Source organism: Cotesia typhae, unplaced genomic scaffold (genome assembly GCF_013202065.1).
Source record: "Cotesia typhae breed Kobodo isofemale line unplaced genomic scaffold, CoteBio_Ctyphae contig_50, whole genome shotgun sequence".
In the NCBI taxonomy this organism is placed as follows: Eukaryota; Metazoa; Arthropoda; class Insecta; order Hymenoptera; family Braconidae; genus Cotesia; species Cotesia typhae.
In genome coordinates, this window is record NW_027423758.1 from 1,741,086 (window position 1) to 1,758,424 (window position 17,339).

General features: G+C 32.2%; 1 protein-coding gene across 1 annotated transcript; it reads left to right on the forward strand.

Moving 5' to 3' along the window:
• The first annotated feature begins 2 nt into the window (after positions 1-2).
• Skd (mediator complex subunit skuld) lies at positions 3-17,268 on the forward strand. Its single transcript, XM_074249791.1, has 15 exons — positions 3-235; positions 2,700-3,012; positions 3,875-4,043; positions 4,158-4,303; positions 4,363-4,804; positions 5,476-5,631; positions 6,557-6,805; positions 7,105-7,438; positions 8,431-11,625; positions 12,741-12,932; positions 13,006-13,344; positions 13,416-13,754; positions 14,016-14,297; positions 14,999-15,270; positions 15,384-17,268. Exons 1-15 carry the CDS (start codon positions 167-169, stop codon positions 15,514-15,516), a joined length of 6,630 nt encoding a protein of 2,209 aa, XP_074105892.1. The 5' UTR covers positions 3-166; the 3' UTR covers positions 15,517-17,268.
• The last annotated feature ends 71 nt before the right edge of the window (positions 17,269-17,339 follow it).

Below are 17,339 nucleotides of genomic sequence, written 5' to 3' on the forward strand. Positions count from 1 at the left end.
ATTTTACAGTCGCCATTGAAAGGTGAAAATCCAATTAAATGTTGGTGATAAATACTATTGTGGTGGACAATTAATTAATCCTCTAGTTAAGTTCACCAGGGTGTTGTGTTGGGCTTACTGAGGAGTTTGACAACCGTGATAAAAGAGAGTGTACGATGGAGAAGCCATGACGCACCCGTCGCATCAGACTAACGGAGCCAGCTTGGAGGATTGCCACACGAATTTCTTCGCACTGGTGAGTACTCTAGTGTTTTCTTGCTCCGACAATTAGATTTTAAAAAGACAAGTTAGTATTCATCAGCTTATGTCATTCGATCCTAATTTAAATCCAACCTTTTTTTATCATTTTTATGATTCCTTTTTACAGATATTACCCGGGTGTATTATTTAATACCTATATACCATATTTATTAATTTAATACACTGCTTGTATTATTTAATATCTATATGTCTGTCTATTGCCAAATCAAACGACGTCTACCTACACAGTGTCTTGTCGAAAGTCCTACAGCACACTCTGATCTCTACTGAGTAAACTATCATCAGAGGCGTTGTTTCTTTTTAGCTAAGCGGCATCTCATTCTGGATTATCTGATTTTATGTTTCAGGATTTTTATTTACCAGTTTGCTTACAAATTATTTTTTATGTAATTTATTATAAACTCTCGGCTGAGCTGACCGTGGATCAAACCACTTAAAAGTATCAAAGATCAGATTTTAAAACTAAAAAAATCAGAATAATAAAATAAAACGGGTGAAAAAAGGAACGACAGAAGGACTTGCAGGCGAAAGATTCTCTAGAGATGTGTACAATATATTCCGACACATATATACATACATTTATAGAGGTAGCAGCGTATACATTACATACATCTACGTAGCTATGCGTGTATATATATATATATATATATATATATATATATATATATATATATATATATATATATATATATATATGTATATACATAATGGAGAGAGGGAGAGACAGAGAACAAGGCATTTGTAGCTGAGCAACAAGGAAAGAGAAATACAGTAACGGTGGCGGCGACTGTTTGTGTATCGGCTATAAGCTTCCTTCGAATAGATGCTTGTATACGTTAAAGTCTAAAATCCACGTCCATAGAAAGATTTCGAGTGACTCTCGGTGCAGGCCTATTTAATTTTTTAATTACCAAAATATACTGGGTTATTATTCCCGATGGAAATAACAATAATGTTATTAAATATTAAATATTATACTGAAGATAAATCGCCGTGACCTCAGATTAATAAAAAAGGAAAGAAAAAATAATAGGAGGATCTCTTGTTCTACTTGTTCTCTCCTTCCAGGATAGGAGGCGAATAGCGGACGTCACACTGCTGTCCGTTACTTCGTAATATCAGACTTTACTTTCGCCTCTCATAGATCGCTGCTGCGGCTGCTATTTCAACTTGTTTTTAGTTTTTTTCATTGTTTTTACTTTATTTACTACTGCGCTGTTGTCTTGCCTCGAAAAGTTGCACTTTTATGTTGCATACCAACAGAGAACACGGATCTCTATCTCTTTTTAATATTACTTTTTGATTTCTCTATAAGTAATTTTTATTTTTTATTTAAAAATTTTCTTCATTTTTTTTTTTTTAAATATTTTATATTTTATATTAACTCATAATCCGGTTAAGTAATCGATAAATTAATAACTGCAATGGACAAAAATAAAAAAAACTATTAATATGTAATTTTTATTTATTTTATAGATGATTTGAATTAAAGTTTTTATTAATTCTTGCTTGATATCATGCGGCTAAAGAAAATGGAGCAAACCGCTAGGTGAAAGCCTAAACTTTGGAGTGGAGATGGAATATTTGAAAGTATTCTAGAAATTTCAGTATTTATTTGGATTTTAAAAATGAATGAAAAAATGAAGAAATAAAATTTTATCAAGAATGAAGAAATAATTAATTTGATGACTGGAAATTTACAAGCATTGTAATTTCTAAACTCTTTGGTTTGACATTTGTAATGTCAACTTATTTATCAGTATTAAAAACCGCATCAAATGACAGCAAACAATAACATTTAAATGAAATTAAAGTAGATATTGAATATTTAAAAAAAAAAAAAAAATGGATTTAAAATTCCGTAGTCACGCGGGCAGACTTGTACACCGTCTTGCTCATGTATTGATCAACGTGAAGCTTGACAAACCATCATACGGTGTAACTCTACGTCTCTTCCCCTCGTGCTCTTTATTCGAGTGAATATTTTTTATTATTAAAAATAGAAAGAGGTAAACCATTTAAAAATATTCCAAGCTACTTTGTTAAAAGTTGTTGAGGTCACAAGACTGATGACTGATGACATAATGCGCATCAAATTAACAAACACAAGTAAGGAGTCTTAGTGGTTTCCAACACAATACTAACGCAAGCCCACGTGAAACTCTCAGTGAGATAAGTACTGACTGTTGTCATAAACTACCATACTCAAAGCTATGAGAGCTTTCAATGAGCTCGAATAAGAGCACCAGCCGAGAGTTTATAATTATTTCAAGTATAAAAAGCTAATCGAGGAAAGCTATGTGTAACAGGTGCCATTATTTTATTTCAGATCCTGTATTTTTAAATTATAATTATCAATCTTTTTTATTATTTTATTTATACTTTGACCATGACCTTTCGTAGTGTAATTAATAATTAATATTTTTTTTTAATTCCAGACGGATCTATGCGGGATAAAATGGCGGAAATTCGTGTGGGGAGAGATGGCTGGTGGATCCGTGGGTACCCCCCTTGAAGATCCAGTATTGTCGAGTTTTTCGCGGTGTCTAGCAAGCGACATACTTTGTGTGTGGCGACGGGTGGCGGCCACGCCGGCTGCTACTGGTACAGGCGCAATATTTGACATGGGTATAGCACCTTCGCCTGCTCCACCACCTCTGTCGCTGTCCGCTGCTAAAGAGCTCTGGATATTTTGGTATGGAGAGGAACCCGATTTGTCGGGTCTTGTTTCACCGGAGCTCATTGGCAGCCGTAAGTATTTAATTCAGTTTTATTATTATTAATCGGCTGTTTCACAAGTATTAAGAAAATTACAAATTTTTAATTTTTTTTTTTTTTTTTTTTTTTTTTTTTATGGACGTAAATTTTTTTGTTAATTATTTACAAGTGGGATCTATCATTTTCTTTTTTTTTTCAAAAAAAAAAAAAAAAATAAATAAAAAAAAAAAAACATTAAAAAAAGATAAAATATCAATTTTAGCCAAAAACATAAAAGCTAAAATTTTTTCCAACTTTTTAAGGCAAAAAAACTATCGAAATATTAATTTTTTGTAATTAATAGCCAAAAATAGGTTTGAACTTTTGACTTGTAAATAATTGCCATTTTTTTTTTTTTTTTTTTTTTTAATTCATAAAAAGTAGAATAATTTAAAAGGGAAAAAAATTTTTTTTTAATTATTAAAAATCACTAAATATATGTGGGCATATCACGATTTTTAGCAGACAAAATTTTGGTAAAAATGGGAAGATAATTTATAATTTTTTAATGACAATAAAAATTTCGCATGGAAAAATTATAAAAATTTTAAATACAATTTTTAAAAATGATCTTCTGTAAATAATTAATTTTTTTAATAAAATTAAAAAAAAATAGTCAAGTGTCTTCTAATGTCAGTGAAATAAATTTATATATCTAGTTCATTCTTACTCTACCTGTGAAACGGCTAATTTGATTGGTCTGAATGTGAATATGTTATCGACCGAACTTGATAAAACGACGTACCACGTGTGTTTTGTCCAATCGGATGATGACTCGTATCATTTGAAAATAATAATTAAAACTAAAATGAAAGATTACTTATTTTATTGATTTAATTGTTTTAACAATAAATAGAAAGTGAGCAAGGCTCTTGGGAAAGCGGCCTCTCGTATGAATGCCGTTCATTACTCTTCAAGGCTCTCCATAATCTCATTGAACGTTGTTTACTGTCTCGTGACTTTGTTCGCCTTGGAAAATGGTTCGTTCAGCCTTATGACGGTTTCGAGAAGCATCATTGCAACAGGTAAGATTATTAATCACTGAATCTGACTAAAATCAATACAAGAATAATTAATAGTTAAAAATATTTGATTATAAATTACACAATAATTAAAAAAAAAATAAAACTTTGTTGCAGCAGTCATTTGTCATTCTCGTTTGCATTTTTTGTACATGGTGACAGTACTGTTTGTGCAAGTGTCGATGTCAGGCAGCACCCCGCAGTGCGGTACCTCACTAGAGCTTGCCTTCAGCGTACACAGGCATCTCAGGCCGATGCTAAAGGTAATTGACCTCTTTAATAAATAAATAACGCTTACTGATTTATATTATTTACTTTTTAGTGATTCTTGCGCCGTATGGTCTCGCCGGAACGCTGACAGGACAGTCGAGTCGCATTGACTCACAATTTCTCGATGAGTGGAAACACTTTTATCCGATAAACAACAACAATATTGAACCTGGTCTTCCACCTCTTGTAGAGGTGCTTGTCGGTGGCGTCAGGATGCGATATCCTTCGTGCTACGTTCTCGTCACTGACATGGACGACGTGCCTATTGAATTGCCACCCTCGCCTCCTTACAGTCCCGCGGCAGCTAATTATGACTATTTGAATTACATTCAAGGCGAAAGCAAACCATCAACCGAAATGCCCGAGCGCGTTTGGGCTGAATGTATTCTTGGATCATCGTCTTTATCCACTTCCAAAACAAATGAATCTTCCGTAGAGCTTGGTACCTGGACGTTTATTGATCCAACTCAAAAGTCTTCCTGCATGTGTTCTAAGTAAGTCGCACTGTTGAGCTACCAATTGATTTTTAATATTTATTTTTTTTTTTTTTTCCCTATTTGTTATGGGAATAAATTACAATCATACTTAATTTCAAAGCATTAGATACTTCAGCAATTATTTTTTATCTCTGTAATTTTTTTTTTTTTTTTTCAATTTTGCTGTTGATTATTAAAAAGCATGATTGTAAATTTGCGATAGTGTCTTTTTAGTAATTATTTATATTTATTTTATTTAAGTACGTTCATGCGTTAGTCGATGAAAAAAAAATTTTTGATGAAATTTATTTTTAATAATTAAAATTATCAAGTTTAGCGTATGAACGTCTTTGAAGAAAAATATCTGTATGCCAATAAATAGAATTATTAATTATGTGCTTGATAAAAATATTATAAATAGATATAAATTTGCATCGAAAAATGGTTTTTAAAAATAGTAGCAGCCGTGTGACGTTTATTATTTTTTTGCATGTAACTTTTTATTAGAAACCAATTTTAAAAAATCTATTTCACGTCACAGTACTTGCATGTAAATCCATGTCTCGATGATAAATATATATGTATAAAAAATAAAAAATAATTAAATGTTACTTGAGATAAGTAAATAAAAAAAATTAAAAAAATAAAAAAAGATAGAAAACGAGAGGTTGAAAACGCATCGGTTACAGGTGCACAACCCCCGGGGGTTGGAAGAATCTGGCTTCCTCTCAAAATCAGAGGGAGAGAGTTGATAAAGGTGGACGAAGGGCTGTCGTACCTTTCCATCGACGCTCTACCATTCCGTGGGATGCTTCTTCCCCCTCTGTTCTTGCTAATGCCCCCAGGTGGGTATTTTGCCCCGAAATTTTATAGCTTTTTTTTTAAATAATCAATAAACGTCGTACTTACATTTTATTCCTTTATTGTAATTCACGCGCAATAACATAATTATGATTAATCATCATTGGATCATTTACATTTATTAATCCACATTTTAATCCAATGCTTTATTTCAATCGACTACTTTTAATACTAAACAAAATAATCCTCAATAATCTTTAACATTTAAATGCGTGTCATTTTTAAAATTATAAATATATATTTAATTATTAAAATCATTTGCATGTTGTTATTGCATGACTTTAGTTTGTTAATTAGTTTATTTAAATTATTCATTTAAGCATGATAATAATTTGTTGTAATTTTCCAGGTGGTGGTAGTGTCAATGTCGTTTTAGTTTTTTTAAGGCTTCTTATCGATAACTGACAGAAAAAATAATTTTTATAAAAATTTATATCAAAAATTTTATTACAAATATTTTCATTTTTTTTTTTTTTTTTTTTTTTTAAAGGATATAATTTTTAAAAAATTTATTTTTTTACAAGCAAAATAAAAATTTTAAACAATGGTACATTATCATTCTAATAAAATTAATTATCATTGCTTAATCAGTCATATTCATTTGATTTTTTAATGACACTGAAGTTAGCAGACGTCTAAAAATTTTTTATTTTTCTTATTAATTAAAATTACAGCTAAAAAGATATTTCTAAAAAATTGCTTTTTATTGAAAATAGTTTTTCAAGTTTTTTACATGTGAATTTTTTTTTTATGTTTAATTTTAGAGTTTAATTAATTAAAATTTTTTCAATAAAAAAATTTCTAAAAATTTTGAAATGTCGGCTAACTTAATTTTCATGGTTTTTTAAAATAATACTTGTCAATTGAAAATGAAGAATTATTAAATTAATAAAAATTTTTGACATCTAGGTCGATTTCAACTAGAAGCAATGATGCACCGAATACACCACCCGATGGACCACCTTCATATTCTCGAGGCCCTCCTACCGGTGGTGACTGTCCTCCAGTACCATCTGTTGGTTCACCAAGCTCGCCAGCACCGTCACCACTTCCAACACCTCATTCAGAACCAGCATCTGTGCCGCCGTCGGTGGACCCGACGATGCCGACGTTGAGCCCTCAGCCCCCTCCGAGTCACCCTAATGCGGCTCCGTCATTGTTGCACGGATCTAAAGCCTCTGCCTGCTGTAATAGTAGTAATAGCAACAACAACAATAACAACAATAATAATAATAATAATAATAATAATAATAATAATAATAATAATAATAATACAGTAATAATAATAATAATAATAATAATAATAATAATAATAATAATAATAATAATAATAATAATAATAATAATAATAATAATAATAATAATAATAATAATAATAATAATAATAATAATAATAATAATAATAATAGCAGCAGTAGCAATAACAACTCAAGTTCCAACAACAGTAATACCAGTAGCAACACTGCTAACAATAGCAATTCCATCAGCAATAATAATACCAATAATAGTCAAGTTGTAAATATAATAACTGAGAACACATTGAAGCGACCGATCCTTTCCTCGAGAGAGTATGAAGGTGCGCTTTTGGAGGATGAACCTCCGCTTTCTTGGCTATATGACTATTCTACTCAAGAGGCTTGGCTTAATCATCCCGTTAAGAGATTTAAACCATCTTCTCCAGTTACTTCTCTTCATCGGCGTGCTAGTAATTTGTATGCGATTACTAATTCACCGACAAATCACCCACAAATTACTAAATTTGAAATCAAACAAGAACCTGGTGTCATGTTGGTAAGCACTGAGAATAATTATTTTTTTTTTAATCAGCGTTAATGATAAAAAAAATCGTAAATAAGGTAAAGTACTCAGTAGTTGAACAGGTTTCAAAGTAAAACGTATTTGACCCTACTTTTAATATAAAAAAAGAATTATTAATTCAAATTAGTCATTTTCATGAAAATATAAATAATTTTGAATTGATTGAAGCGCAAAATAACAAAGATAATTGAATATTTATATTTTGACAATAATTTTAAGGTAGACTATCAAAGGAGTAGTAGTTGAGCAAATAAAATATATCGCAATAGGCACAGCAAAAATTTTCAATGTTTTATTGAAATATCAAAACAATTATAACATATTATTGATTAATATTAAAAATAATACTATGAATATTTAATACGTTCATTTAAAAATGACAAATATTTTTGTTTAATTTTTTACTTACATTTTTTATGAATGACAAAGCAAATTTTCAATTATAAATCAAAAAAACTCAATTCAAAACGTTCAATAATTTTTAACTATAGAATTTATTTAATTTGCAATAATTGATACAAATCAATGCTGATCACTAGTCTATAAATCTATTAAAGTTTGTTCAAGTTCTGGATACCGCTTCGGAAATTTGAAGGTGTAGTTAAATTCTAAAATTTAATATAAAAATTATAGTTTGTTTTTGCAAAAAATATGCATTATTTAAAAAAGACTATTTTAATGAGTGGTACAATTTTTTTTTTTTTTTTTAATAGACCATTTTTTTTTTTTTTTATTTATTATTATTATTATAATTGTTCGGTTTACGGTTTAGTATCTTGTTCATGAAAAAAAATAGCATTTAAGTATTGGGTACTTCACCTTATTTATTTTTATACGAATTGACAAAAACAAAACAATTTTTAAATTTTAAATAATTGATACTAAATTAAATAATAAAGTATAAATGTATGATTACTTAGTCACTAATCAATAACAGTAGATAAAAAATATATTACTTTTTTCAGGGTGACTGTACAAGAAGTGGAGAAAGGCGAAACGGTGACAGAGAAGGCGAAGACACCGAACGCATAAGAGAAGAAGGTGAAAGAAATAGAAACGATCCCTACGAGTTTGACGTCGCCGGAGACGACGATAACGGCAGCGGTGATCACGGCGTGGTAGGAGCTGATGGTCTGAGACGCCCACGAGACGAGCCGCCAAACTCCGGGTCTCTATTTACCAGCGAAGGGCTCCAAGTGTCTTACAAAGACCTCGACCAGATATTCGACAACTCGGATCCGGATACCTCGAGCGACGAGACAAATCTCAACCAGCTTCAAGTGCAAACCCCACCGGGATCGAACAAATCCGGAGGAATGCACGAAGAAACTCGTCTGGACATAACCAAGCAAAGCAACCGCGGAGTTGGAGTTCTACGTCCGGAAGAGGTGGTGAAAATGTTTCCAACTCCACCTTCTCTAGAACACCCGGTGCCCTCTCCCTGTCAGATGAACGACGCGCCGATTGACCAAACAGAACTATCAGCATCTCAGCGGTCGCATCGCCACGCTCCTGATATTTATCCGAACATGGGATCGCCTCCTGAAGAACCAGTCACAGACTGGTCGTACGTTTTCAAACCACCCACGGTTTTCAAGCTCGTCGGGTCATCGAAATACGCTCCGTTGACGAACTTACCCAGCCAATTTCTGCCTCCGATTACACTGCCTTCGCACTGCGTTTACAGACCTTCTTGGCAGTGCAATTCATCCAACAACTCAAACAGCAACAACAGCTCTGACAAGAATTCACCTCACTCAGCATCCTCGTCAAAGTCTGCAGACAATACTCAGGATCAGCAGGAGCAATCGCAAAATCAGGACCAACCACAAACACTTCAACCGCCCCAACCACCGTCACAACCTTCTTTACCACCACCGCAGCAGCATCAGCAACTGGCAATAGCCCACCAACCGTGTCCTTCGAGTCCAAATCCCAACAACGTCACCAACCACTATCGAACAGCAGCTGGAAGACCTCCACCGCCGCCTTACGACCAACCAAGTCCTGCAACTTCAACTTCGTCGTACCTAAATAAAAATATAAATAGCATCGATGCAGACACACCGGGTCCAATTCGCGCACCAGAATCTAATTCTCTTGTTGTAAACATCCTTCTTGGTGACACTGTACTGAATATATTTCGCGATCATAATTTTGACAGCTGCAGTCTTTGCGTTTGTAATTACGGGCAGAAAGTCGTTGGAAATATCAAAGGCGCTGACGCAGTTTATCTCGCTGGTGCTTGGGCCAATAGTAGTGCGTTATTTCAAGATGAGGAACAGTTAAGGTGCAATTGTGGTTTTAGTGCAGTAGTGTATCGTCGGCTGGCGACCCAAGCAGGATTGTTCTACGAAGACGAGCTCGAGATTGCGGGAATCGCTGAAGATCCCTCAGAGAAGAAAAAGAGCTCGTTGCTTGCTGTTGTTTCTGGTGGTGAAAGCAAACCCGGCTCTGAAGAAATTGATGTTATCACTCCAAGTGTTTTAGAACTTGTTCGCGAACAATGTGCAATCATTCAAAGTTCGGCTAGTAGTTTGTACCGTGCTGCCAAGATTTACGCAGCCAATAAAAGTTATAATTATAGTAACAGTAGTAGTAATAGCAGTAGTAATAATAATAACAACAACAATAATAACAGTAACAATAACAATAATAATAGTAATAATAACAACAACAACAACAATAATAATAATAATAATAATAATAATAATAATAATAATAATAATAACAGTACTAGTAATGGTAATAATAGTAGTAATAATAATAACAGTAACAATAATCATCAAAATCTCGTTCCGAGTCTCAACACATTGGAATTTAATGACGGAAATGAAGTGTCTTTGATTGCACTAGAGCAAGGCAAATTGATAGAAAATAACGCTGTAGAAAGAACAGCAAAATCTGTCGGCGTTCACCGGTGGGCCTTTATAAAAGCCCGAGGTCCTCAGTGCAACGGAGATATTCTTCGGATGATGCGGACACTCCAGCCACTGCTTCAAGATGCTGTTCAGAAAAAATGCACTACTAGAATGTGGGAAGCGCCGTATACTGTTACTGGGCCGTTGACTTGGCGTCAGTTTCATCGTCTTGCGGGTCGAGGAACTGAAGATCGATGCGAGCCGCAACCGATACCAGCTTTGGTTGTTGGTTACGACAGAGATTGGTTATCTCTGTCTCCATATGCACTCAGTTACTGGGAAAAGCTCTTGCTGGAACCTTACGCGGGGCCACGTGACGTCGCGTACGTTGTTTTGGCCCCGGATAGTGAACCTGTGATCAATAAGGTGAAGTACTTTTTTCGCGAGCTGTCGACGACGTATGAGATCTGCCAGCTAGGAAAGCACACGCCGATAACGAAGGCTTGCCGCGATGGAATAATTCGCGTCGGGAAGTCATCCAGTCAGAAGTGGTCCAAGCAGCCGTTGATCGACGACTGGTTTAAATTATTGGGCGACAATCAGTTGGGCGAACAGCTGAGGCTTTACGCGCAGGTCTGCAGTAATCGACTGGCGCCGTATTTGACTCAAGTTATTCAAGACAGGAGTTTGTTGGATCCGGATTCTAATAACAAGCAGCAGTCCCAGCACTCCCACCACCACCAGCAGTCTCAGTCACAGTCACCGTCTGTTCCGCCGAGTGAGTCGATGCCAACGACTCCGGATGGAAGCACTATCACCGTTAAAGCGGAACCTGTTGGAGACAGTGAAGCCGCGCCAAGTGAAACGCCGTCATCTAATACCACCCCCAATGCTAATTCTACTATGGGAAATGTCACGCCGGCTATCCCACCCAGCTCTCCTTCGAATTCTATCGCTGGGAATGCCACGTCGGCGATCAACCCCGTGGCGATAAATATCAAGACCGAGCCTGGTACTTCGAGTAATATGTCAGCTGCGTCGATCAACGCAGCTAACACCTCGACATCCTCGTCCTCCACCGGGTCTAATACTTCTACCACCTCGACCACCGCTACCATTGGACCCGACGAAGAGGAAGTTGAACCTCCCTCTATTGTTGTTTATATTGTTGAACCTTTTTCCGTGGGTGGACCTGAGAACTCTGATCGACGGCGTTTGGCTATTCTTGCACTTCTAAGGGCGTATTCTGCTGCTATCAATGCTATGCCTGAAAATTTGAGATCTAATATTAATGTTCAAGTAGGTTTGATTTTAATTTAATATTTTAGTTTAATAATATCTGGTTTAGTAATTATTATGACTGTTTAGGGTTATACGCACAGAAAGCTAAAAAAAAAAAAAAAAAAAAATTCATGTTTCTGAATAAGATTTTAATTTATTAATGTAAAAATATGACAATGAACTCAACAGATATCTTACAATTTTTTAAATTTTTATAATAATTAAGGACTTTAGAATAATTAAAAAAAAAGACACTTTAAAAAAAAAAAAAAAAAAGGAATTACTGTGGTAATAGCAAAAATGTGGAAAATATGGGTTACAGTCTTGTAAAAACCAATTTAATAATATAATAATTATTAATTAAATTATTATGAAAAAATTCCATTTGCTTAAATTTTAAAAAAATTTAAGAGCGAATTTTCAAAAATATTTTTTTATCATAATTAAATTGTTATAAAAATTTTTAAAATTATCAGATGTTTGCTGATTTCAGTATCATTGTTAAAATTGATATGTATATAAATAGTTGTGACTTTGAACTTAAACAATTTTTTTTTTTTTTTTTAATAATTATTTTTCTAGCTCCTGCAGACGATCTCAGGGAGATTTTCTATGAAAAGTTACTTACAGTGAACATGATATCTTCATTTTGAATCATCAAAATTCTAAAATTTAATTGATATAAGATATTTAGTGATTAATTGAAGCAATAATGAAAAAATTTATTTTTAACAAAATGTCTTGACAAAAAAAAAATTATTAATTTTCGATGAAATTTTCAGTCTTAAATTGTTTATATAAATATAAAATATTTATCAGAATTATTAATTCGTGAATGAATTACTAAAAAATTTACTTAAAAAAATTTTGTAAAAATTAGAGACTTGGAGGACAAGGTTTTTAAAGTTTAAAAATATGAATATAACATGAAAAAAAACTAGTCTAATTGAGATTAAATTTTCTGTCGACATATCTCAATGTATGTAGGTTGCAAAAATTAAATTTATTTAAATTCTACGTGCGTATAATCCCTTAAGGTCACAATCTTTTTTTTTTTTAAATCAATATAAAAATTATTTGTGATATTATTATTTTAAAATTATAACACTAACATATAAATTAAATATTTACAGTTGATATCTCTGGAAAGCATAATAGAACTAGGACGAGCACGTGAACGACGGAAAATCCAAGACGAAATGCGTTCATTGGCATTGAACGTATTTTTGCAAGGTCGACGACTGCTGAACCACAATTCAACAGTAAAAAGTCTCACTGGTTTTGGTACCGCAGCAGCAGCCGACATATTCCTTAAAAATAAAAATGTAAGTACTTGGATCACTATCAAGACTTTAGATTTAAAGAATAATAGAATTATATTACGCATGAAATTTATAGTCTGAAAAATTTTCGAATGATATGCAGGAACTTAACAAAGCACCTTACCGTTTGTACACGCCGGCGTACGTACTTGCGCCGTTACGATCTAAAAGTGAGGCGCCTGAGTCTTTCGGCATCGCTGGCCCAGAAGAGTGTGCTGTTATGTACCTCAGTTATTGCCTGAGTGAGGATCAATCGCGATTGCTCGCAGTCGCGACGGACGATCGCGGGGAAATTTTTGAGACTGCTGCTATCAATATTGATGTGCCAAATCGTAAAAGAAGAAAACGTGTGTCTGCTAGACGGATTGGACTTCAGAAACTTATGGACTTTATAGTCGGTGTCATGTCGCAAGGCGTAAGTATTTTTTTTTTTTTTTTTTTTTTAATTTCATCATAAATTTTAATTAATATTTAAATTATTTACAGGTGCAACCATGGAGGCTAGTTGTAGGTAGAGTTGGCCGAATAGGTCACGGTGAATTAAAAAGTTGGGGCTGGCTCCTATCTCGAAAAGCACTATTGAAAGCTTCAAAACAATTGAAAGAACTTTGCAAGCAGTGCGCTCTTTTATACCCGTCTGCTGCACCCTGTGTATTAAGTGCTTGTCTCGTGTCACTTGAACCCGATTCGACACTTCGATTAATGGCTGATCAGTTTACACCGGACTCAAGATTTAGTCAAGCATCTGTTAATTGTCAACTCTCCACACCTCAAGATGTTACTTGTACTCACATACTTGTTTTCCCTACTTCAGCAACCACACAAGTAAGTTTTATTTCAATTCACTTTTGCATTAAGAAAAACATTTTTTTTTATTAATGCAAAATGTGAATTTTTTAAATAATTAAATGCAAAATGCAAAAATTAACTTTATCGTCTTTAATCAAGTAGAAAAAATTTTTTATTACACTTTAACGAAAAATTTTATGCTTGCTTTAAAACAATAAAATTTTTTTAATGGTTTCAATGAAATAAATTTTTTAAAAAATCATCAACGTTACTTACATAATTATTTTTTAATTACAGTCATCACAGACTGCATTCCAAGAGCAGCATATAAATGGACCAGAACTTGGTGATGATGAACTATTTTCGGCTCTTAACGACGACATGAATGAAGGGATGGAGGGTATGGGAGATCTTGGTGATATTTTCAATGCCTGGCCTGAGCAAAGTGCGGGTGGTGGACAAAGTCCTTGCAATAGCCCGCATCGGCCAGAATCACCTTTAGGCGGCGATGGAGGTGGCTTTGGTATGGGCAATCATGACGGCCCTGGTAGTCCATTCCCTTGCAGTAGTACACCAAAGGTATGTTTAAACAGTACTGAAAGCAAATTTGGTAATTATTTACAGATGGGGTCAACCCCATTATGAGCCATAAGTAGGTGAAAAATTAACATTTAAAAAAATTTTTTTTATTCTGCTTGTTTTTACGGCACATTTATGATAAAGAAGAAAATAAAAATTTCGATAGCTTTTTTGCCTTCAAAAGTTGGAAAAAATTTTGGCACTCATGATTTTGGATAAAATTTCTATTTTATCTTTTTTTGATATATATATTTTTTTTTTAAGTACATAAAAAAACTTGCAATTTTTTTTTAATTAAAAAAATAAAATGTTTCCAAAAAAACAATTATTTAAAAATTTATAATTAAAAAATTAAATTTATTAATTTATTAGTTTTTTTTTTTTTTTTTTTTTTTTTCCCTAATTAAAATAAAATTGCAAGTGTCACTAACTAGGCCAGTGTCAATAACTGGGTCTTTTACTTTACATAAAAAAATGAACAATTGAAATAAAATTTTTTTTTTTTTAATTTGTTGAAGTTGTATTTTTTTTTTTTTTTTTCCCAAAAAAAATATATTAATAAAATCAAATAGAAATTTTGTTTAAAAAAATGAAAATTAAAATGTTTGACCCCACTTGTAAATATTTACCGTAAATTTTGTCAATAAAAATTTAACCGATATTTTACCATGAATATTTTAAAAATAAAAATTTTATTTTAGACCGCAAATGCTGATCAAGCAGAAGACGTAACAAACCTTCATTTACAACCACTGGCTCTTGGATACCTAGTATCAACAGCTCCAATCGGACGAATGCCATCGTGGTTCTGGTCAACGTGTCCTCATCTAGAAGGTGTATGCCCAGCATTTTTGAAAAACGCCCTTCACCTCCACAGTCCGGCCATCCAGCAAAATAGCGACGATATACTCCAGCAGCACAGTGCTCTGACGGCTCATCCTCTTGACTCACAATATACTACCGATGTGTTAAGGTTTGTTTTAATCTCAACACTAGAATTAATTATTTAAGAATAAATTATAATTTTTTTAATTTAATTAAAAATTAATAATAATAATAATAATACAATTTTTTTTTTTTATTCAGATATGTCCTGGAAGGATACAACGCTCTGTCTTGGCTTGCTGTAGACGCGAATACCAAGGATCGACTTTCTTGCTTGCCGGTACATGTCCAAGCGCTCATGCAGCTTTATCACACAGCAGCTGCCCTCGTCTGACCCAGACCCACTCCCCTTGTGGTGCTTATTGCACACCTCTCTTATGCACTTATTACCGTGATAATAACACTCGGGGCTTCATGGGCACAATTATATTCTTATGCCCATAAATTACCTTATAAATGTAAACTAGTACTTTGATGTCGACCACGATCGCATTATTACTCACAATTCGACTGATTCTTAACTGAATCTAACTAATGATGACTACAATCAATTTCTATACATACCAAAAGAAGAAAAAAGACACTGATATTTCAATTGTCGGAGTACTCTTTATATCGATATTATTATTACTATAATTTTTTTTTTTTTTTTCTTTTCTAAATCATCTTTGTATACTATTGTATTTCTGTTGCAGTTAGAGGCGGGAGGTGTAATAGATATTGAGTATATTATTATAATAAATAATACAATTATTATTAAATAAATTAAAAAGAGAGGAGAGGGGAGGGGGAGAAAAAGAAGGAGGAAAGAGTACGCATAATAATTTGCTAAAATTGTTGTCTCATCGTTAATTTAGATAGTTGAATTTGAAAGAAAAAATAATGATTAAAAAAGAAAAAAATAAAAAAAAAATATTTAGTAAAAAAAATAATAGGGATACATAATTCAAGTGTTTTTAATTGTAAATTAAATTTTTGTACAAAGCTTTTAATTATTATTAGTGACAAAGTAATATAACATATATTACGTTATTTTTTAATTTTGTATAGATAAATAATTTTTAAAATTAATATTGAAACGAATGGACGAGGCACTCTATATGTTTATAAGGTCTTGACATTCTTTTATTTAAACTTTTACAGTCTCTCCCGTAATGGTTTTTTTTTTCTTTTCTTTTTTTTAATGTAATTTAATTTTTTGATTATGTACAAACCCCATGGTAGATCAAAATTTTAAAAATAATAAACAAAAATATTATTATATATTAATAAAATTATAATAATGGTATTCAGACATTTATAATAACTTTTAGAAATGAATAGTGACAAAAAAAAAAAAAAAAAGGCTATTGAATCAACGCCAGTGATCTTTTGTTATTAAATTATTAAAAATTTTCCAAAGAAGAAAATTATTTGAAAGGGGCCTAGTCATGTTGGCTAACACTTTTCGATGAACAAAAACAAACGTAAATTAATAAATGTTTTATTCATAATAGATGACCTTTATCATAATAACAATATAATAATAATAATAATAATTATGTAAAATATTAATTATTTTTAAATAATTTATTAACTAAATCTTTAATTATTGATATTAGACAATTATAAGTATCTAAAAAAAATGTGGTGAAATGACGTGATTGACGTGGTGATCTAAAATGACGAGATTGAAAAAAGAAAAAAAAGGATAAGAGAAAAAAAAAAGAGAGACAAACTTTTTCCTCCGCACTTTTGATTCTACGAAAAAAATCTAGAGTATTAAGGACTTATATTATGAGATGTAAGGAACTGGAGCATGTTTGATAATGCAAGGGCTAAGATGGTTAAACTGCGTCAGTTACATAGTACAAATATTACTTGTACATAGAAAAAAATCCTAATCCCCAAACAATTGGTTTTTTTATTCATAAAACCGCCCTCACTCACTTTGTAACTATAGTATTTATTACTTGGGTAGTTTATTATTATTATTATTATTAATATTATTATTATTATTATTATTATTATTATTATTATTGGGATTATTATTATTATATTATTATTATGAATATTAAATACACCGATATATATGTATATATATTAATTAAGACTTATTAATATATATATATATATATATATATATATATATATATATATATATATATATATATATAT

Bases quoted from the DNA above. Each gene is read 5' to 3' on its own strand.
- Skd (XM_074249791.1), top strand. From the start codon at position 167: ATGACGCACCCGTCGCATCAGACTAACGGAGCCAGCTTGGAGGATTGC. The intron at 4,044-4,157 runs GTAAGATTATTA...ACTTTGTTGCAG, and splicing joins GAGAAGCATCATTGCAACAG to CAGTCATTTGTCATTCTCGT. The intron at 15,271-15,383 runs GTTTGTTTTAAT...TTTTTTATTCAG, and splicing joins TATACTACCGATGTGTTAAG to ATATGTCCTGGAAGGATACA.